General features: G+C 37.5%; 1 protein-coding gene and 1 long non-coding RNA gene across 2 annotated transcripts in view; both read left to right on the plus strand.

The window, feature by feature from the left end:
- The window catches only part of LOC113048056 (scavenger receptor cysteine-rich type 1 protein M130-like), a 44,219-nt gene extending 21,650 nt beyond the window's left edge, over positions 1 to 22,569 (plus strand). Inside the window, exons 2-8 of the mRNA XM_026209564.1 lie at positions 20,619 to 20,822; positions 20,917 to 21,012; positions 21,257 to 21,316; positions 21,573 to 21,632; positions 22,027 to 22,089; positions 22,190 to 22,249; positions 22,435 to 22,569. Of these exons, the coding sequence (XP_026065349.1) occupies positions 20,619 to 20,822; positions 20,917 to 21,012; positions 21,257 to 21,316; positions 21,573 to 21,632; positions 22,027 to 22,089; positions 22,190 to 22,249; positions 22,435 to 22,547 (656 nt within the window). The 3' untranslated portion in view covers positions 22,548 to 22,569. The remainder of the gene's footprint in view (positions 1 to 20,618; positions 20,823 to 20,916; positions 21,013 to 21,256; positions 21,317 to 21,572; positions 21,633 to 22,026; positions 22,090 to 22,189; positions 22,250 to 22,434) is intronic.
- On the plus strand, positions 3,224 to 4,329 carry LOC113048061 (uncharacterized). Its single transcript, XR_003276392.1, has 5 exons — positions 3,224 to 3,279; positions 3,401 to 3,463; positions 3,651 to 3,713; positions 3,911 to 3,973; positions 4,197 to 4,329. It is a non-coding gene; the product is annotated as an uncharacterized LOC113048061 (long non-coding RNA).
- Positions 22,570 to 24,484: the final 1,915 nt, after the last annotated feature.

Genomic DNA, 24,484 nt, shown 5'->3' on the forward strand with positions numbered 1-24,484 from the left:
TCTGAACAACCAAACTGACTGCTCCCGCAAGAAGCTTGTTAGACTTAACTGTGAAGGTCATTAAGATTAAAAAAAAAAAAAAAAAAAAGATTGTACTACGTTGAGTGCTGAGTACGGTGCCGTAAGGTGACTTGTTCGGCTCGTGGGAACGTCATATTATGTCGTGGCCACGAGATCATTTTGTCGAGGTAATGACATCCTCATGTTGTGGTATGCTATTATTTATAAAAGTATTCAGAATGTTAAGTAAAGAGATCGAAATTGAAGCAAAAAAAATAAATAAATAATAATAATAATAGGCTAATAATAATAATAATGTACACATATTACAGGAAAAAAATTGTTGTTCCCACGAGTTAATATGATGTTCCCACAAATTAATATCTCGTGGCCACGACTTTATCAGGTTCCCACTAGTTATTATGTTGTGGCCACTACAAAACTAAGTAAACCGAACAAGTCACCTAACAGACACCGTAGTTGAGTGTTTAATCAATCATTTGCATGATTATTTTGGTGTTTTGACAGACTTATCAGATGTGTCAGTGTCCACTGCTCCTGCCACAACATCATCAGCTTCTCCTCCAGTGCATTCAACATCAGTCGTTTCTTCACAAACTCCTCCACCAGAGACTCTCCCAGTGCTTGTGATTGTTCTGGGAGTTGTACTCTTACTGCTCTTAGTGCCACTGCTTATACTGATTCAGCAGAACAGAGTGATTAGGAGAGGTAGGAGAGATCCAGAGACTGTCATATTGTGTCTTATTCAGTGTGTGATCAGTCATGTGTTGTGAACTGACAGCAGGTTTGTCTGTCTACATTCACAGCTCTCTCGGACTGGTACACAGGACTACACAGGACTCAGTCGCAAACTGAGCCAGTTTATGAGGAAATTTATTATAGACACAATCAATTACCTCATAGAGGTGAGATAATGTAACTGCATCTGTGGATTGATTCAAAGGTCTCTACACAGTGCTTACTTATCTTCAATTGCTCGCACATTACTAATTAAGTTGATTTGAAAAAGCCAACTCACTGACATCTGATTTAAACTTCTTCTACTTCTTCTTCTTTTTCCTTGACTCAATTATAAAATGTATCTCTTCCTACACTTTTAAAGCTATAACCACCAAACTCAGACCTGCAACCCCTGCTTATGGTTGTCCTAAACCACTCCATGAGCCCAAAAAGTCTATAACCACCAAAATCAGACACGACCTCTAACTCCTGCTTATGGTTGTCATAAACCAGTCTATGAGCCCAAAAAGTCCAATAGAATTTAATTGATGGCATGAAAGCTTTTATACAATGAGACTTATGGTTTATTTAAGCTGTCTACTCCCAAAGCAAAGCTTAACACATTCCTACTGAAAATACAGATAAAACCAGCCTAAGCTGTTTGGTTGCTTTGGCTGGTCTCCCAAGCTGGTTTTAAATTGGTTTTGGCCACTGGTTTTGGCCACTGTTTTAACAATTCAGGCTGGTCTTAGCATTTTATAATGAATCAACTAGTTTTAGCTGGATTAGCATAGAAACATGCAAGCAACATGCTAGTAACTTGCTAATCATGTTAACAACATGCTAGTGATTTGTTTATCATGCTGGAAACATGCTAGATACATGCTAGTTACTCGCTAATCATGCTAATGACATGCTGGCCACTTGGTAGTCATGCAAGCAACATGCTAGTCACTTGCTATTCAACCTATCTCATGTCAGTTACTTGCTTATCATGCTTACAACATGCTAGTCACTTGTTAATCATGTTAAAACATGGTAGTCAATTGCTAATTATGCTAACAACATGCCAGTGACATGCTAGTCACTTGCTAATAATGTTAACAAAATGCTAGAAACTTGTTAACGACAGGCTAGTCACTTGTTAATCATGCTAGCAACATGCTAGTCACTTGTTAATCATGCTCTAAACATGCTAATGACATGCTAGTCACTTACTAATTATGATGGAAACATGGTAATGACATGCTAGTCAATTGCTAGCAACATGCTAGTCACTTGCTAATCATTTGTTAATCATGCTACCAACATGCTAGCCACTCTCTAATCATACTAACAACATGCTAATGACATGCTAGTCACTTGTTATTCATTCTGGAAACATGCTAGAAACATGCTAGTAACTTGTTAATCATACTAATGTTATGTTATTCGCTTGTTAGTTGTGCTAGCAACATGTTATCCACTTGCTAATCATGCTAGCAGCATGTTAACATCTTGTTAATCATGTTAGCAACATGCCAGTCACTTGATAATCATGTTAACAACATGCTAATCACTTGTTAATCATGCTAGCAACATGCTAGTCACTTATTAATCCTGCTATCAAACATGCTCAAGACATGGTAGTCATTTGTTAATCATGCTAACAAAATGTTAACGACATGTTAGTCACTTACTAGTCATGCTATCAACATGCTAGTTACTTATTAATCATGCTATCAAAATGCCAGTCACTTGCTAATCATGGTAACAAACATGATAGTCACCGTTTAATCATGCTAACAACATGATAGCGACATGCTAAACACTTGTTAATCATGCGAACAACATGCTAGAAACGTGCTAATGACATGTAAACAACATGTTAATTACTTGCTAATAATGTCCCCAAATGCCATCGTAATGCTAATCATGATGGAAACACGCTAGTGACATGCTAGTAAATTGCTAATCTTGTTAGGGACATTACTAGTCACTTGCTAATCATGCTAGCAACATGCTAGTTTACTATTTCTTATCTATTTATCTATGTCTATTTATCTATTTTCTGATAGATTGTATTGTCTTCAAAACTTTAAATGTACTTTAAATGAGTTAAAACTGAAAACCCTCAAACTTTTAAACCTCTTCAAACTTTCTGGCTAGGCTTTTTCAAGCCAAAGTTTGCCTGCATCTAGTTTTACTTACAATTTTAAAGTCAGCTTGACACCTTATACTTCTATAAGGATCAGGTTGTTGATCTTAACTTCCAAAACAGCTTGCAAAGTTGAATCCTTCAAAGATAACATTTTGAAAAAAAAAAAAAAAAGTTTGATTGTTCTGCTCTCCTTTAACAGGGAGCCTCATCACTGAAGACACTGATGAGCTTCTCTCAGGTTAGAGAGGTGATTTACAAACTCAGTTAATAAATGTAAACTATGAAATTAAATAGTATATATACATATTATTTTGATTTTAAAGAGAGGGTGAATGAGACCACTCCAGGAATCTATGAGGATATCTTCACTGGTGGACCAATACCAGATTGTGAAACAGGTGCTGATGCTTTTCTGTACTTTACTTGTATTTCTTTCTCTGTAATTCTATAATGCTCTATATACTGTACATTCAAGTTTGTTTTAAGTGTGATGGCATGGGTTTAATGTTAAATTTGTAGATGACACACCAGAGGGATATTATGATGTCATTACTAGTGGACAGAACTATGATACTGAAAAAGGTGATTTTGCTCATTAATTTTTACTCCCTACTACTTTAAGGTGAAGGCCAGTTATAATTTAAATGAATCAGATATTTAAGAGCTTATAATGTGTGTGTGTGTGTGTGTGTGTGTGTGTGTGCATGCGTGCGTGCGTGTGTGTGTGTGTGTGTGCGTGCGTGTGTGTATTGTGTGTGTGTGTGTGAAGTGGACACACCAGAGAATTATGATGATGTCATCATTAATGGAGAGTGCTCTCAATGTGCAAAAGGTGAGACACACATAACTTGTTTTTAATAATCTACATTTGTTTTATGGTATATTGAATGTGTTTATACCTTTAATGAATCACTATGGCTTTATCAGGTGTAATCTAACAATCTGTCATGAGGGGACAGGGGTCTATGATATGACACAATATCAAGATGTATTAAAAAATTTATAATCTTTTTTTGTACATGTGTAAAGAGGGAGATCAGGAGGAATATGATGATGTGTGGAGTATCACTGAAGATGTGAGAAACCTGTTAGGTAACCCTTTTGTCTTTTGATTCCTACATTTATTAAATATATTAAGTATTATATATTAAAAATAAAATTGCCTGTCAAAAGTTCAGACACACCTCATTCTTTATTAGAGCCTATTTTAATACACAAAACATTGAAATAATTATATTAGTAATTAACTAAGTTAAATTATGATAATTGATTCAATCATAACATTAAACATTTTTTCTTTTTTTCTTAAATGCAGACTATGATGATGTGGGGGAGGAGTCAAACTGTGAGGGAGGGGCCATTTGACTCAGTGGCCACACCCACTGCCTCTGTTTTTTTTTCATTTTATTTCATTAAGCATTCATGATCAACCTAAAATAAGATGTTTGCATAAATGTTAATTAGTGACTATGTTGTAGTGTAAAACAACTGCAATAATACAATAATTACAGTACATGTCTCTTCCAAAAAAATATGTGTAATTAACACTTTACACCAATTACACCAATCCTGATTCCTGAATTTTTCCGAATATAGCTGAAATGTTAAATGAAATTTATATATATTTTTTCTGTTAACTCAAAATTGTTAAATATAAATAAAATAAGTTCAAACCTTATTATGCAGTAGTGATGCTCCCAGGTATTTGTCTCACCCTGCAAATAAAGTAAATTTCTTGACCCGCTCCAACCTGAGATGGCCTGCACATCACTAGTATGCAAGTGCTATAGCAGAGGTGGTGAACTCCAGTCCTGGAAAGCCATGTACTGGCACTACATTTTAGCCCCCACTGGATCCCCCACCATCACTGGGTAGAGTACTGTCGATTTGACAATGCCTGTATGACATTGTATCAGAGCACTGTCAATTGCTACCAGATTGTTGCATGCAAAGATTGCATTTGGAGTATGCAAAACACCATTAGATCAATGGTTTCTATCAGTACTTTGAAAAAGTAACGCTGTATTTTTTATTTGCCGTGCAATAAAGCTAAGTTCAAAGGCCAATATAACATACTTATACAGTAAAAAGTGCAATATTTGTGAAAGTCAAGAAATTAGTCCAAAAGGTGTGCGTTTTGCGTTAAAGGATCAGTGTGTTGTGTAATATTCCTATATGAAAGTTTTATATGGGAATATTACACTTTTTATATTTTATATTTAAGTTTAATATGACAATTAAAAATCCATATTGTTGTAGTAAATTGGGTAGCCTACCTAGGGGACTTCAAAATGACTAGAAATGTCCCTGGTGACATGAAATATGTATATTTAGTTATACGCTATTGGCTGTTCATGCTGGTTTTTATTTGTTAATGCCATTGACTTGGACATGATGACTGATGATCTGAATTATTTTTTTTTTTTCTAAATAGACAAAATAAAAGTCTTTAAATCAGTTTAGATTAATCCATGACTTTCAGTTGTGTGATTTCAGTCTCCTGCTCGTGTCAACATGAACAACAGGTAATAACTTACTTTATGTGGATTTTACTGCCACCTCGTGGAGATATATGAAATGCAGTAATAGAAACTTTAAAGCAAAGGTTCGTATGCAACTTGATTATTTAGAACAAGTCTAAAGTACCAGAAGTTTTTTAAATTCGCCCAACCTGTAGGCAGAGGTAACCCAACTTGTAGCTGCTGAAACTACCTTATTTCCCTTTTTCTTTTTCTTTTTTCATTAATTTGATAACTGAAGACATTCTCTTTGTGCTAATATAGAAATAACATGGTGAAAGAGAGCACACCAGATATTTATGTCATTACTGTTTTTCTGTAGATGGCATCAGCACAGAATATACTGTAGCTGTACAGAGTTGAGTTCAGACATTGCTTATAAATATCACTGAAAGGAGAAAATATATGTACTGTATGTAGTTATTTATTTACCAGAGAAGGCCAGTTCGCTGAGAGTTCTCCACTGTTTGTCAAATAGGAGGGGGAATTTTCATTTTCACTTATTTAAGTGTGGCAAGCTTTGTATTTGCACTTTCTTCTAAGTAGCAAGTAGCTTCTAAGTAGCCACACAACTTTGACTTGATGGCCAAATCTCTGATCCACATTGTAGAATACTCCAAATTTGTTGTACAGATTGCTTTAGCAGAAATGGAGCACACAGACTCTCTATACTGGTCACAAAAGGAACAACGTGCTTGTCTTTACAGAATGAAATCCTGTTTTTTTTTTCAGGGCCATCTGAAGCCACGTTTATGGAATTAGGTAAATTTCATATTAGTTAGATAAATTATGGAAAATGGAAGGTTTCACAAAATGTTATGCTCTTTTCTTAACTTCCTTAATGCCATTTTACAATTTTATAAATTTTAGAAAGCTGAGTTTAATGTCTTGCTAACGCATGATTGTTTTTTAGGACAGTTAGTTATCAGTGCTTTTATCTCGTCTCTGCAGGTGCTAGGCTGTGATGCTGTAAATAAACTGGAGAGTTTCCTGTCTCCTGTAAGTCTCTCTCTCTCTATATGTATACGCTGTGTGTGTGTGTGTGTGTGTGTGTGTGTGTGTGTGTGCGCACGCATGCGCTTCCCCTTGGTGGGTGTCTTGATGTGTGGAGAGGAGGAGTTCATCAGCACTGATGTACAGTATATATACAGTATATGGAAAAAATCTGAAAAGCCTCCTCTGATTTGTCACTGAAGTTGTTTGATGATTTCCTCTGTAGTGTCTAATAAGGTAAAAGCGAATGTGATTGGAGGGTGTTGGACCACTTTATATCTCATTAAGGAGACTGAGAGGTGGTCTGCCCTTCTGTATCATCAGTGTGGAGAAGCTTGTACTGTTGAGTTAATCATGCTGAAGATGATGAGGAGATGCCTGACACTCATTTTACTGTCTTCAGTTGTAATACTCATCACTGCTGGTAAGTACAGATAACAGATAATTTCTGAAAAATTCTCAAATGATCAGAGTATTGTGTTCTTTTTATTTCTTAAAAGTGGTGAAAGTTGTTTATCTCTGACAGACATGTTTTAGTTTGAATGAGTCCCATGAACATTTACCAAAGTAAAACTGTATTGCTTACTCATGATGCAGCAGCATAAACAATACATTATTGCATGTCGTTGTCGAAATTTAAGACGATACAAGACAAGATATTTTAACCTCTTACACAATACCAAGTTTAATAATCAACATTATTGCATGTCGATATCACAAGAAAATTTACGACAAAACAAGACAAGATATTTTTACCTCTTGCACAATACCATGTTTAATAGCTAGAGATATACAAGATTAAAATATATAAATTATTTAAATAATAAATTATTATTATTATTATTATTATTATTTAAAGAAAGGTATAGAGAAGATGATTTTGACACTTGAGTTTAAACCTAAATGTTCCCTTAAATATAAAAACTGTAGTTGCTCTTTAAACTCACTGACTCTCTAGTCCCTTCACTCTTTTTCTCATTTGTTACTGCTAAATATTTAGTTAATGTGAATGTGAGGTTGGTTGGTGGTCACAGTCGCTGTGCTGGTCGAGTGGAGGTTCTTCACAGAGGTCAGTGGGGAACAGTGTGTGATGATTTCTGGGATATGGCTGATGCTGCAGTGGTGTGTAGAGAGCTGGACTGTGGAGAACCTGTAGATGCTGTGGGTGAAGCTCATTTTGGATCAGGATCAGGACCGATCTGGATGAGTTATGTCATGTGTACTGGATCAGAGTCCACACTGAAGAACTGTGGGTCATCAGGATGGGGTAAAAGTAGATGTGATCATTCTAAAGATAATGGAGTCATCTGCTCAGGTAATATATTTTCCATATTATAATTCATGTAAGATTTCTGTGCTTCTACACTACAGTGGCCTTTAAAGAAGTAGATTTTAATTTAAAAATTCCATGTATTTTTTTCAAAGGCTATAATTAACATTTTCTATAAGCCATGATTTTTGTTGATTTTTGTTGTCTTAGAAGTCAGGTTGGTTGGAGGTTCTCGCTGCTCTGGGAGGTTAGAGATCCTTCATAATCAGACGTGGATGTCAGTGTGTGATGCTGTCTTTGACCAGCAGGATGCAGAGGTTGTGTGTAGAGAGCTGGACTGTGGGGCTCCTGTACAGGTGCTGGGAGCAGCTGCTTTTGACAAAGGAGACGCTCAGATGTGGACACAAGAGATTCAGTGTAGAGGAAATGAGTCTCAGATTCATCTCTGTCCAACATCACCATCAGTCAAAAGCAGCTGTTTCTATGAGCACACTATTGACTTAACGTGTTCTGGTAGGATTTCAAAATGCAACAGCAGTTTTATTTCATTGTAAGATATTTTCTATCTCTCACACTTTTTCTCTCTCTTTCACATACATAGACAGTGTGAATGTGAGGTTGGTTGGTGGTCACAGTCGCTGTGCTGGCACGGTGGAGGTTCTTCATAGAGGTCAGTGGGGAACAGTGTGTGGTGCTGGTTGGGATTTGACTGATGCTGCAGTGGTGTGTAGAGAGCTGGACTGTGGAGAACCTGTAGATGCTCTATTCGTTGCTCGTTTGGAACCTGGATCAGGACCGTTCTCAATGAAAAATGTTGTGTGCACTGGATCTGAGTCCACACTTAAGAAATGTGGATTGGTCCAAGCAAGTTATCCTGATGTGTGTCTTAATAAGAATGCTCATGTAATTTGTTCAGGTAAGCTAAAAACCCTGTCTTTATTATACAGAACAATTTCACAAGAAGTAGAATTTTCTCAGTGAAGGCCTTTTTGGGCTAGAGCAGGAGGTGTTGTTGATATTTATATGTTTTAATATAAAATTGATTTTATTTCATTAGATCAAAGAAAATATTATTTATGATATATGATTCAGAATTTAAATTCCCTATTTTAAATGTTGTTTTTTTAGAAGTCAGGCTGGTTGGAGGTTCTCGCTCATCTGGGATTATGCTTCATAATCAGACTTGGGATTTACAAAAGATTCAGTGCAGAGGAAATGAATCTCAGATTCACCTCTGTCCAATATCGCCATCACAAGTAAACAACTGTTCTCATGTTGGACTAGTGTGTGCAGGTTTGAACCTTTTTTAAATGAACTAAAATCCTAAATTAAGTCCCCAAACTATGAACTAAATATTGAATTGTCGCATTGTCGAATTGTCGCAGTGGTGCTTTTTTATTCATAATTTTTATTCTTTGTCTATTTTTTCCTAATCTGTCCCTACTTATTACATAGATATTATGAGAGTGAAGTTGGTTGGTGGTAACAGTCGCTGTTCTGGTCGAGTGGAGGTGTTTCACAGAGGTCAGTGGGGGACCGTGTGTGATATTAGTTGGGATATGGCTGATGCTGCAGTGGTGTGTAGAGAGCTGGACTGTGGAGAACCTGTAGATGCTCTGGGTGATGCTCATTTTGGACCAGGATCAGGACCAATCTGGATAAATCGCTCAACATGTATTGGATCAGAGTCTACACTGAAGAACTGTGGGTCAGTAGAATGGGGCATTTATGATTGCGATCATACTAAAGATGCGGGAGTTATCTGCTCAGGTAATCTGTACCAAACCCTGCCCTGTGTTTACATCACTAACAATCCACCTGTTTTAAAGCCAGTTTACCCCAAAATTTTGTTTTTCTAAATCTATACAACTTAACATTGAACATTTTCTGTATATTACTACTTCAGGCCTCAAGCTTACTAAAAAATCCAGTTGCTCTGGGAGGGTAGAGATCCTTCATAATCAGACATGGATGTCAGTGTGTGACACTGTCTTTGACCAGCAGGATGCAGAGGTTGTGTGTAGAGAGCTGGACTGTGGGGCTCCTGTACAGGTGCTGGGAGCAGCTACTTTTGACAAAGGAGACGCTCAGATGTGGACACAAGAGATTCAGTGCAGAGGAAATGAGTCTCAGATTCACCTCTGTCCAACAACACCATCACATGAAAACAACTGTTCACATAACAACTACCAGGGGAAGCTATGTGCTGGTAAGAGTTAAAATACTATAATAATAATATTTATTAAAGGTACAAAATGTAAGTTTTCATCGCTAGAGGGTGCATATTCGAAAAAAACAAGAAACAAGGCGTAGTTTGATAATGATGCGATTGAGTGTGGAATCATGGGATTTGTCGTCTTCATTCCCACAGCCGATGCAATCCGACGACACTCTGGCAGAAATCTTGTTCATCGATGAGCTAATGTATTAAACACTTATTAAAGACATAGTAGTATGAAGCTGGTGGGGCTAAAAGTTGTGGAAGCGAAACGAGGCTGCTGGAATAATTGCTAATAAAGGATGAGCGCGATACACGGCTCAGCAGAAGAGCTTTTATTATGCCACAGTCGACCGCTTTGGCTTCTTCCAGTCAAGTGTAGGCTATGTAAAACAGCGATGTTTTATACTAGATTAGGGTGACCAGACATCCCCGTTTTGCAGGGACAGTCCTAGTTTTTGAGTCCTGTCCCTGTTGGGGTATTTACTTTATTCATGTAAAATGTAAACTTATCTGATTACTTGTACTTTTACTTGATTACATTTCTAAAGAAAAAAATGTCTCAGGTTGCGCATGAACCATGGCTCCCTGAGAATGGGAAACGAGACGCTGCATCCTCTAGAGGGTGCTATGGGAACGCTGTCAGGATGGCCGGTGTCTGAAGCATGAATGAACGATATAAAAGGGCACCTGTAGAACACATCTTCCTCTTTTTTGTCTGAAGAGACACAGGCATGATGCCAAAGCATGGCACAGAGATGTAGTGTCTTGTTCCCCATTCTCAGGGAACCAAGGTTACATGTGTAACCTGAGCTATTCCCTTTCGAAAGGGAACTCCACGCTGCATCCTCTAGAGGACGCTATGGGAACAGTATACTAACGCCGCCTTGCTGAGGGGTAAGTGCAGAGGTAATTTTTTTCCGCAAGTCAGGACTTGAGGAATAGCATCCCTGCTAGTGAAACCGCTAGGCTTTAAGGCAGGCTAAAGCTCTAATCATCATAGACTAACTCACCTGCCAGAGTCTGGAGCTCTAAGAGTCGAGGTCTCATCATAACAACTTTTAAACCTTGAGGAGACCTAGTTACACTCAATGCCAGAGGCAGGTAGTGAGGCTCAAATAAGCAGAGCTCTGGGGAGTGGAGGCTTCAGCAAAATAATTCTCTAAACTGAGAGGAAACCTGCCTGCCCAACCCTGGTATGGGAGCTCTAAAGAATAGAGGTCTCAGCATAACAACTCTCTAGAACGAGAGGAGACCTGACTGCACTCAAAGCGCTAAGTGAGCGAGGCTCACAAAAACCGTGAGGACAGAAGGAGGCTAACTAGGTACTAGTACTAGCCCCAGATGCCTTCTTTTCCCCTTGGCCTGTAGGCCAGAACCGTCCCTTTAGCTCCTTCCTTTTGTTTCTACACTCACGTCTCCTCTCCAACCGACTCCTCCTAGGAGGAGGACCGTGAGTAGCCACACTAGCCACCTGGCTATGTCTCCGACCCGCAGACCAAGATGGGCCAGGTCCCTCCTTGTGCTTGGGCGCAGATGTATACCTGCGCGGTATAAACGTTTACATATGTGCCGAACAATTCAGAGGGTGAAACTGGAGTTTCAAGAAGAAACTGTTTTTCTTTCTCCCCGATGTCTGCCAGGTTCACCCAGAGGTGCCTCTCAGTGTCCACCATTGCCGGCATTGATCTACCAATCGCGGCAGCTGTCTGTTTAGTGGCCCTGAGGGCCAAGTCTGTGGTGTGGCACAACTCCGCTACCGCCTCAGGGGAGAGCCCCTGACCCTGGTCTAGGTCCATTAGCAAGTCAGCCTGGTAAGCCTGCAGTACCAGCATTGTATTCAAGGCATTACCCACCTGACCTACTGCCGCGTGTGCCCTATCATTCAGGCAAGATGTTTATTTTAGTGGCCTGGATGGCAGGGCCATATCCTTCAATGTAGATGTTACCCCATTTGAGAGATAGCTTGCAAGCATATCTTCGATAGGGGGCATCGACGCATATCCATGCTCTCACGTCCCCTCGATGTTAGCATGACCGACACTGATGGATACGGACTCAATATGGTTTATCCCAAGCCTTCTTGATCACATTATGAAGATCAGAAAAGAATGGCAGGCTCATGGTCAGTGGCGGCTCCAGACAATTTTGATTGGGGGGGCAATGGGGGGTCCTGGTCTTTTCAAGGGGGGTCTCATGAAAACCAACAAAAAATACAGTGGACATGGCTAATAACCAGAGATGTATAGTAACGAAGAAGAAATACTTCACTACTGTACTTAAGTACTAAAAGGCAGTATCTGTACTTTACTAGAGTATTATTTTTTTCTCCTACTTCCACTTTTACTTCAGTACATATTTTCGCTGAGTTTAATACATTTACTCCGATATTTTTTTTTTATGTGCTGCATCGTTACTCGTTACAATTATAAAAATGTTACGAATCATTCCATTACAAACCACTGCCAGAACTGTAGATGGCAGGTTTGATGAAGCTGGCACATCATTGAGCGAATCAAGCGATTAAGAAGACTGCGCGTGCTGACTGAACTGCTGTGAAGAGAGAAATGAACACCAAGCCGAGCCAGATAATGACTCGTTCACGAGTCAAGAACCGGTTGCATCGGTTCTCGGATGACCAGTAACCATAGACAGTAAAAGAAATGGACACAGCGACCCCATTGGAACTCAATTGAGACAAGTGAAGCCCATTTTTGGCGTTTTTTAGCACTTACGTTTCAGACACGCAGACTCAAACGAAGCTTGACGACGTCAGCAACCTGTCTGACAGATGTAAATCTTCTAGTAGCTGTGCGTGCAAACTGCCATCGTTAATCTTGCAGAGACGGCGAGCTTGAGCGGGGAGTTCTTTGTCGTGAGTGAGCAGGAGTAAGTATTCTGATTAATTATTTTGTATAGTATTTTAAAATGTAACGCCAGTACGCCATATTAAGTTAATTGCCTGCGAGCTTCTCCTCCTGTCTGTACGGTAATGCGACAGAGAGACGAGTGGTTATGACGCAATCGTTAGCCTATTTTTTACAAAAACTGTTTATACGGGGCCATAATGTAACATAGAAGGTAATGGAGCCCTTTATACATTGTCGTGTATCTTTAGAAATAAATAACGGACAAACAGAGTCTTTAAACGCCTCAGATGTAAAGTTATTCACTGTCAAAGTGACGCCAAAATGAATGGGAGTCAATGGGAATGCTAACGCAAGTGAAGTTCTGCTAAAAGATGGCAGCCCCCACCCGACTTCAACTTCCAGTCGAGTTCCTTGCCCCCTGCCAGTAACGTTAGTTCTTTCTGACAGTTCGATTCAATAAACCAGTTGAAGAAAACAGTTCACCGATTCTTTTGCGCTCGACGCAATGGGGTCATTGGCGTTGACTGCACCTGGGCTCATAACATTAACACAGAATCAGTTCAGAATCAAACACCAAAAGAATCAGTTCGGTTCAGAATGCTCTGTGTGTCGGTTTGCTTCACGCTAGATCACACATGCGCAGTATCATCAGCTCCTCGGTTCACGATTCAGACGCGTCTGACAGAAACGGTTCTTGACTCGTGAACGAGTCATTATCTGGCTCGGCTCGGTGTTCATCTTCAGTTCTCTCTTCATCAGTTCAGTCAGTGTACTGTTTGAGTCAATGAATTACTCCGGGATATTGGTGTGTTTTAACTCAGAGGGAGTGTCAGACACATTAAACAAGTTAACAGCTTAATTCATCTGTGGATTAATGTGTATTGGAGACGCGAACCGTTTAAAACGATTCAGTTCAATTTGGTGAACTGTTTAAAAAAGATCCGGTAACATCGAATGATTCGTTCGTGAACCGGATATCACAAATTGCTTTGTTTTTAACTGTCTTACAACAGACATGGAAGAGAAGACACTGCTGAATAAAGTGGTAGTTTTTGCTATTTTTGGACCAAAATGTATTTTCGATGCTTCAAAAAATTCTAAATGACCCTCTGATGTCTTACAGGTTTGAAACAACATGAGGGTAAGTTATTAATTACATAATTTTGCAAATTGGGCTAACTAACCCTAGTAACCATTTTGTGTTTACAAGAAGTTACAGTCAAAGGAATTGTGATTGTCCTTTAGGTTAATCATTTGAAATAGTAAAAACAATATGTTCAAACTTTTGACTACTTTCTTTAATAGCTACATAACACAATAGTTCTACTTTTACTTTCAGTACTTGAGTAGTAAATTTTAAAATAGACTACTTGCAATACTTAAGTACAAAATTTTTGAATACTTTAGTACTTCTACTTAAGTGTGGTTCTTAAAGAGCACTTCAACATCTACTCAAGTCACTTTTTTGATAGAGCACTTTTACTCAAGTATGGGTCTCTAGTACTTTATACATCTCTGCTAATAATTGCATATTACTGCTACTCAACAACAAAAACACCTTTGCAATGTAAACAAATGATAGGCTACATTTGTTATTCATATCCTGCACACTGCACTTTCATGTCAGGTATATTATGCATTTTTATTGACATTGATATTTTTACATTTATTTCCAGATAGATATTATTGAGTTTACAGGCTAAAGGGGTCTTGCTGTTGTAAACACTGTTGCTATTGTAAAAAAAATATTTGCATCACATTTAAAATATAATTATATTTTAATTGATTTCTGAATAGTTTTTATTTTTATAATGATAATTCAGAGAATGAGAAAATCTGAATAAGCCTTACCAGTGTTAATTATTTTTACATGTTAAAAATAAATAAGTACTGTAATATAATAAAAGTTTATTCAAATAACATAAAAAAGACCAGACCCCTCGATACCTGTGAAACTTTTCTCCCTCAAACAGCACGCTAGTGTTACTTCTACACTACAGACTACACACAGCAACATATCTGCATGTTCTCACATCACATCGTTCTTGTAAAATAATAATAAGTAAATAAACATCAAAATCACTTCGCTGAGAATGAAACACCACTTACCAGTTTTTCGAGGAAATTTTGCTTCGACAAAAGGGCACTTAAGGGGCAAAGGAGTAGGCGCTCAAGTGAACCGGTTCTTTCGGACAATTCGATCAAATAAACCAGTTGAAAAAAAAAATGGTTCACCAGTTCTTTTGCGCTCGATGCAATGATGTCATTGGCGATGATTGCCCTTCATTCAAGCCTTTGGTTTACCCGGGCGGGGTTCGGGCTGGCACCCAGGCTAACATTAGCACAGAATCAGTTCAGAATCAATCACCAAAAGAATCAGTTCGGTTCAGATGTGCTCTGTGTCAGTCTGCTTCACACTGAATCACGCATGCGCAGTTATTATCAGCTCATCGGTTCTCGAATCGGACGCGTCCGACAGAAACGGTTCTCGATTCAGTGTATGAATAAATGTCAAAATAATTATTATTTATTATTGTTCTGTTTAGTTTGAAGAGAAACCTTTTTGGATCTTTATCCCGAATATATATATTTTTTAATCAGGAAGAGGCTGGGGGCTCAAATGGGGCGTCGAGGCATTTTTTGGCAGGGTCTTGAGACCCCCCAAGACCCCCCCTGGCGCTGCCCGGTGCTCATGGTGGCTGGAGGATTATGCCCACTGTCAAGTTTATTGTTGTTATTTCATTCAGGCTTTAGACACTGGCCACGCTGACAACATTCCCATGGCACACTCTAGAGGACACAGCGTGGAGTTCCCTTTCGAAAGTGAACTGTACTGTACCATACCAAGAAGTACTCATTATTTATTTATTTATTTATTTATTTATTTAAATTTTTACTTTAGCATATTAGATATGGTAAACCAAAACTCAAAAGTGCTTATGATCTGCAAGAACCAATGAGGTTTGTTTTCAATCATCAAGCACACACATTTCAACTTCAGTTATAACTTTAACCCAGTACATTTCTGGCATCAAAGGTTTGCTTTAAAATCTGGGGAAGCATTTTGAGGTAGCAAAGTTATTTTTTCCTTTTTTTCTATCTATCTATCTATCTATCTATCTATCTATCTATCTATCTATCTATCTATCTATCTATCTATCTATCTATATCAGTATATTAATGTTGTTCATTTTGATATATTTGTAAGCTGTAGTATATTGGCTGAATGCACAAAAGTGTGCAAATACTATCAGTTATGAGAATTGAAATACAATTAATGTTTTGGTATAGGGATGACAGCTTTTTAAAAAAATTTTTTACAAACATCCAAAACTTGTTTAAATTAGCTTTGTATTTTATATTTATTATATATCATGTTTAGTGATGTTTTTACCAAGTAGTTGACTTTTTACACCACATGCTTTTTGCGATAGTTACTATTTTTCAGTGTGATTTTTGGTGAATAGTATTAAAAGAAACTAGGGTACGTTTGATCCTCAAACACAATTAGGATATTAATGTTTGGAACCCACAACAATAAAATTAAACATAAATAAATAAAAAACATAAAAACATATTGTCCCGTAGATAATGACAAGTGGGATATTTTGACCACTGAAATAGGAAATGTCCCTATTTTTTTGAAACCTTGGTCACCTTATACTTTTTGATACATTTGAATTATGCATGATTTATTTTAGGTGTTACATGTATTATAATTGTAAGTACATTTAGCATGTGTATCAAGGACACCTTGTTAAAGTGTTACTTACACAACTATTAATTTATGTTATAATGCCACTAATAAAATGCATAACATATTAAAGTGTATTTGGGGTTTCATGTTTTCAACAAAATAAAACCAGAAAAATAGACAATTATGGCATCATTGACAGGCGACGCAATGACATTATGGATACTGTCCGTTACACTAAATAAAATTGCTTATTTCTCTGGATTTAAAAATCCTTCAAAATATTTGAGAGAATGTAAGTAAGTTAACAAAATACATAACACTGTTCTAACCTTTTACTCGTAGTCTCTTTATTCTCATTAAGATAAAAAAAAAGTGAGGTTGGTTGGTGGTCACAGTCGCTGTGCTGGTCGAGTGGAGGTTCTTCACAGAGGTCAGTGGGGAACAGTGTGTGACCGTGGCTGGGATATGGCTGATGCTGCAGTGGTGTGTAGAGAGCTGGACTGTGGAGAACCTGTAGATGCTCTGGGAGCTGCTCATTTTGGATCAGGATCAGGACCGATCTGGATGAGTCTTGTGTTATGTACTGGATCAGAATCTACACTGAAGAACTGTGGATCATCAGGATGGAGCAAACATGACTGTACTCACTATTCTGATTCTGGAGTCATCTGTTCAGGTCAATAATTTAACTTGTTGTCCATGGACATAGTGACACAAACAATTATTGTGTTTTTTTTTTTTTTTCTGGAACTCTGTAATACATTTTTCCTTTGCTATGGTATGGTTATCTTTTTTTTTCCATGTGCATAAAACAAACAGGTGATAAACCTTCCAGACTTGTCAATGGATCTCATCTGTGCACTGGGAGATTAAAGATAATGGATGATGATCAGACATGGATGTCAGTGTGTGATGCTGTCTTTGACCAGCAGGATGCAGAGGTTGTGTGTAGAGAGCTGGACTGTGGGGCTCCTGTACAGGTGCTGGGAGCAGCTGCTTTTGACAAAGGAGACGCTCAGATGTGGACACAAGAGATTCAGTGTAGAGGAAATGAGTCTCAGATTTCATTTTGTTCATTATCGTCATCACGCAAACAGAACTGCAGCAGTGACAACATTGTGGGACTGGTCTGCTCTAGTTCAGTATCAATATTCAGGGTCTTTTTTTTTTTTTTTTAATTAAGCATGATTTTTTTTGTCAACTGGATTATACTTTATTCCTATTTTCGCTCTTCTTTATTCAGGTTACACTGATCTCCGACTAGAAAATGGTTCAGACTCTTGTTCTGGTCGAGTTGAACGTCAGTACTTTAGTAAATGGGGCACAGTGTGTGATGCATGCTGGGATATGAGAGCTGCCAGTGTCCTCTGTAGACAACTGAATTGTGGGATTGCTGTGTCTGTTGTGGGATCAGACTGGTTTGGAGAAGGAAGTGGTGAAATCTGGGCTGATGTGTTTGATTGTGACGGGAATGAAACAAAACTCTCAGAATGTTTGATCTCTTCATGGAGTCGAGCTGAATGTTCTCATAGACGAGATGTTGGAGTCATCTGCTCTGGTGAGTCCATTCAGGCTGGATTTTAATGAAAAATATATCATAAATTACCATGCAACATCTTAATAAATTGCCACACCTTCTTCTTAGATTCGTCTCTGGCTCTTCATGACGGTCTGGTGCGGTTGTCTGGAGAGAGACAGTGTGAGGGGGAGGTGGAAGTTTTCATCCATCAGGTCTGGAGGAGAGTTCTGCTGGACTCCTGGAGTCTCTCTGAATCCTCTGTGGTCTGCAGACAGCTGGGCTGTGGCTCTGTGCTGAACTTCTCCAGCTCCTCTTCATCCAGTCCTGAACACAGTCATGAGTGTGTGACGGGCTTCCAGTGCTCTGGGAGTGAAGCTCATCTGGGGAACTGCAGATCTCCACAAACTCTCAACTGCAGCTCCAAACAACAGCTGTCAATCACCTGCATCGGTGAGAAGAACAACATCTGGACAGATTCTTCAGTTGTTTGTGATCAATAATGTGTTTTTCTGTCTCTGAATAACAGGTCGGGGGTCCATCAGGCTGGTGGGTTCTGGGGGAGACTGTGCAGGGAGGCTGGAGGTTTTTCACAGCGGCTCATGGGGGACAGTGTGTGATGACTCCTGGGATATTAAAGATGCTCATGTGGTGTGCAGACAGCTGCAGTGTGGAGTGGCCCTCAGTAACCAGCCGGTACCAGCCTGGTTTGGTCCTGGTTTGGTCCTGGTTCTGGACACATATGGCTGGATGAGGTGGAGTGTGAGGGGAATGAGACGTCCCTGTGGAGTTGTTCTTCTCCAGGCTGGGGAAAACATGACTGTCAACACAAGGAGGATGTAGGAGTCGTGTGCTCAGGTAAACCGTAAACGATAATTTAATAGTATTTCAATAACGCATATACAGTATGGCACTGATGGTTAGCATTATCCATTGAATTGGCATTGTACGTTAAGAACACTATTAATCAACTGAGATTTTATTCTTATTCAGATGCTGTTTCATCATCCATCAAAAATAAAATAAAAAAGCGAACTGATTCTGCACATCAAATGTCATGATGCAGATGGAATGCTGTACTGCTTCCATATTGGTGCTGCAGCACAACACTGCTGAACACAGCATGATCAATAGTCTAATTCCCAGATGACTCAAATGACTTGGTTATTTTAGTGATAGATCCAGTGTCTGATCCCATAATTAATAAAAACATGAAGTTTACAACTGAAGCTTAAATCAGTGTACTTAATGACTGGATATTCATATAACAAAGGGAAGCTAAAGATTCACATTATACATTTGATCAATAGTTTTAATGGCTGAAATATTTTTGCACATTTTTTTGTTTAGCATTGATAATATATTCAAATTTCCTCTAAAAAGACTGGAATTGTTGAAATTATCTTAAAATATTTTATCATTAATTATATCATTATTTGGTAATGGAACTGGAATTTTTGTTTTTCCAAAATAAACTCTCTCTCTCTCACACACACACACAAACACACAAATAGTAATGGTGGAATTGTTAAATTATTTTTTTATTCAGATTCCTAATTAACACACTGGCGGTTGATTTTCTTGCTTTTCCATCTAGAGTTTAAAGAGATCAGGTTAACTGAGGGCTGTGAAGGGAATCTGGAGGTTTTCTACAATGGATCCTGGGGTAATGTGTGCTGGAACCAGATGGACAGAGACACAGCAAGTCTGATCTGTCAAGAGTTGAACTGTGGAAGATCTGGCAGTGAACCTGGTAATTCAGAGAGATTTAAGTCTCGTAACTGGCTTGATAAACTTAAATGTAGACGACATGACTCCACTTTATGGCAGTGTCCATCTTCACCCTGGGGTCAAAACTATTGTAATAACGATGAAGTGGCCAAGATCACCTGCTCAGGTAAGATGATATTTAACTTATTTATGATGGTTTGAAATTATCATGTTTTGTTTGTTTAAATATGATTATTTTATGTACTATATATAAGGTAAAATATCCTTGTTTTGTGATGTTTGCAAATATAATTTTTTTGTAATGTCAGAGGAGGAGAGTGATGATTCTCCGCGGAGTCATCTGACATGTGCTATCTCGTCATCTCCTCACCAGAGACAGTGTACAAGTAAGGTTATTATATGTTTGTATTTTATAAATTATTTACATATGCACATATTTAAACTGTTAGAAAACAGGTTGTATCCTTATTGTTGTTAATGTTGTGCTGAAGCTGGTCAGTGCTGATGTGGATGTGTTTTAGATCATGTTCCTCTCAGACTGAGTGGAGGGGACGGCCGGTGCTCTGGGAGGCTGGAGGTGTATCATAACGCTGTGTGGGGCTCAGTCTGTGATGATCAGTGGGACATCAGCGATGCTCAGGTGGTCTGCAGTCAGCTGGGTTGTGGAGCAGCACTGAGGGCTGATGGGAATTCAGTCTTTGGTGCTGGTGAAGGTGTTGTGTGGATGAACAAAGTCGAGTGCAGAGGGAATGAGATTCACCTGTGGGACTGTCCTCTCTCCCTGAATAACCACACTGACTGCTCCTACAAAGAGCACGCTGGACTCACCTGTGCAGGTCACTACAAACACTGAGGAATAATATTAATTTTTAGATTATTTTATGTATTTGTGATTTTGAATCTGTTTGTGTCTGTTTTGTCAGATGTGTCAGTGTCCACTACTCCTGCCACAACAGCATCAGCTTCTCCTCCAATTTCTCCTCCTGTGCACTCAACATCAGTCTCTCCTCCACAAACTCCTCCACCAGTGTCTTCCCCAGTGCTTGTGATTGTTCTGGGAGTTGTGCTCTTACTGCTCTTAGTGCCACTGCTTATACTGATTCAGCAGAACAGAGTGATGAGGAGAGGTAGGAGAGATCCAGAGACTGTCATATTGTGTCTTATTCAGTGTGTGATCAGTCATGTGTTGTGAACTGACAGCAGGTTTGTCTGTCTTCACAGCTACCTCTAAGAGGAGACACGGGATGGCGTCTGAGGCCGTTTATGAGGAGATTCAGCACAGACCCACAAATAGATTCAATCTCTTCACTCAGAGGGGTGAGTAAGTGTCACTGTGTCAAAATTGTGGATATCCATATGGTAATCTTTTTATTCAGAGGGTGAGTGGAGTAAATCACAATAATTTATTTGTGGGACCTCGTTTGTGTCACCTGTAATGAAATTATATGGTTCGTGTTAAGTGAGCTAAAGGATATGGGGTGGGGAGAGGGGGGTGTTTAATGGGATGAGGGATGATTGTGATTGCAAACTTGTTTCTGATTGTCCTATTACTTAATAACAGGAAGTGTTGTTTCTACTGAACATCAGTCTGGATATGAAGATGCTGATGAGCTTCTTTCAGGTTAGAGGACTGAAATATAATAATGTTATCCTTTACATAAAGAAAAGTATGTGTATGTGTATTAATATATATATATATATATATATATATATATAAATTAATTCAAAACATCCATCTTAGCAGAGTTTCCATTCTATAAATCATTCAGTACATAAATTAGATAAGGTATTATTATTATTATCAATAATAATAATATCAATAATAATAATAATAATAATAATAATAATATATGTATATATGTTCCTTTTCAAAGCAGAATCTGTCGTAGAAGTTAAAACTGACTACTATAATGACACCACCTTTAAAAGTCCATCAGGTCAGTGACTTTAACTGATCGCAGGGTTTCACTTTATTTATTTTCCAATTTGGCCTATAAATGTGTTTGTTTATATTCCTGTTAAATAATTTAGTTAGTAGAGCAACAAATCACACCAGAGAATTATGATGATGATGATGATGATGATATCAATGCTGAACAGATATATTTATATTTAGTCATTTAGCAGATGCTTTTATCCAAATTGACTTACAAATGAGGACAACAGAAGCAATCAAAACTAACAAAAGAGCAACAATATAGAAGTGCAAATGACAAGTCTTGGTTAGCCTATAGGTTTAGCCTACACAAACACACACACACACATATATATATTATACTTATTTTGTACACTTATTTTGTATACTTACTTATTTTTATACTTTTGATGTAGATGACATACCAGGAGACTATGACGATGTCATCATTGTACCACAGTTCTGCAATGATAAAGCAGGTCTATATTTTGAATTATACACTTCTACATGAGAACAGCTTTTTTTTTTTTTTTTTTTTTTTTTTTTTTATGTTATTAATAGTAGCCACATTTATTTCAGAAGGTGTTCAGGAGGAGTATGATGATGTTAAGAATGTCAGGGAATATATGAGTGACATTGGTATGTTATTAACACTTTTTGCTACTGAATCATTTTGGTTTATGCAAGCTTTATCAGTTTCTCTTATTCTAACAATTTCTGATGTCACAATAGCTAATTTAAATGGACTGCAAACATTGTGTTCATTATACTTTTTAAAGCATGCATTGCTGACACATGAATTTGCCCTTGTTTTCTAATAACAGACTATGATGATGTGGAGGACAATCCAATAAAACAGGGATGGACTGAATCATTTAAACCACACCCACTGCCTCAAAGCAGCGTTTTAAGTGGCCTGCAGAGTTTAAGTGTTTAAGTTCTATATACTGTATTTTAGCTGCAATCCACCAATATTCTGTCACATTGTGTATCAAAATTTTCTAAATCATTTTTAATTTATGAAAAAAAAGTGTGCTTTCATGGCTTTTTCAAAATGTATTGCTAATTTTACATTGAAACATTTCTGTCATGTATCTTTTGTGAGAAGAAAAAAAAACTATTCAATCATTTTTTTTTATATAATTGTGATGAGTTCAGAATTTCCGCCTTTGAGCTGCTACCACCTCAATCTGTAACAGTTCACAGAATCTTCAACTTATGAAATAGTTACTTTTAAATGTAGACCCACTTGTGTTGGACTTTTATACTTTGCTAAAAATCATTGGAATCTATTTAGGGTAAAGTCTACTTTTACAAACATCAGCTCTGAGCAATTATCCAAAAAAAAGCATGTTGTTCACTTTATGTCCTGCAGAGGGGGTTTCTGACAGTCAAAAATACATTACATGCACTCTGAGCTGATGTAATTGTTTACAATAGAGCTTTAAAAAAACATAGACATTGTTTGCTTCATAAATTTGTTTTAGGTTTGCTTACTATGCGATTGTTTTGAATAGATGTCCATGTTTTCTAATAAAGAGTTAAAATCAGACTGTGTGCATGGGTAGAGCTGTGAATCTTTGGGTAGGCAGCAATTCGATTCGATTCACGATTCATAGTTTTTCGATTCGATTCAAGAAGGATTTTTGCAAATTTAGAATGATTCAATTCGATTCGATTCACAATTAATTTGATTCGATTACAACGATTCGATTCTGCATTCTTTAAGTGAATTCACATGATTATTTAAATGCTTCCCTTAAATTCATTAAATTCTTAATCAAGGGGGCAAATTACAGCAACCTTTATGGTTAGAGAACAATAGAAAAAAAAAAAAAACGTTAGTTTAATGATGATATGGCGCAACGTAAAAATGTATGTAAGCTAAGATTCAAAAAAAGAGCTTTAAGAGTATTATGCATAGGCTAAAATTTTGTCACACTAGGGGCATAACTTCATTTCAGAAGTGACAGAAATGTCAAATACAATCATTTTATGTATGTATTTATTATCATAATTATAATAATTTTATTTATTTGTTTATTTATTTATTTTTATTTTTTACAAGGAATTCACTTCTTTTTTATTACTTTTAATTAGGTGTAAGAAATAAAATACACTGCTGGACCATTATCAATCATTTGTAATCTATATTTATTTTTTCCTAATGGCAATTTTATGATTGTTTTATATACTACATTTAATTAGCAATTATTTCGATTTTCTGCACAGAATAAGGTAGAAAATATACTTTATAGTTTATGTACTGTAATAAATGATATGTCAATTAGCACTGCATCATTAATACATTTTATTCATTTATTGTGTTTTTTTTTTACGTTTCATCAGTTCATTCTCCTTTTATTCAGTTTAGCTGCAGATAAAGCCTGGCACGTCTATAAGACATACCTGTCAAGTTTTGGATTTGAAAATAAGGGAAATTTTCCAGCGCCCATTGCGAGCAGTCCCACCACCCCAACAAAGCTCCAGTATCCCTTACATTTTAAGACAGGTGTTATAGCCCAAATTAAAACACAAAAGGGTATATATGAAGAGCATTTATTTAAAGGCTTATTTGCATATTTTCTGTTAATTTAACATTGCTTGTCTTTACATTTACATTTTATTTTAATTCCACACATTCTTTTCATTTCATATTGCTTTTCTTTAACAGTTTTTCTTTTCATTTCACATAACTTTTCTTTTACTCTTTTAGTGAGTTGTTGTACCAATTTGTTGCAGACTTTGCATTCTTTAAAAAAGTAAATTCGCTGTCCCATTTATCACGGTATTTACACATGGGTTTTGGCAGGTGTGCCTTCACTCTCTATTGTAGCATCCATCATCCTTCTCTGTTTTTTCTTTTGTTGTTGT

This window comes from Carassius auratus, chromosome 29 (genome assembly GCF_003368295.1).
Source record: "Carassius auratus strain Wakin chromosome 29, ASM336829v1, whole genome shotgun sequence".
Lineage (NCBI taxonomy): Eukaryota > Metazoa > Chordata > Actinopteri > Cypriniformes > Cyprinidae > Carassius > Carassius auratus.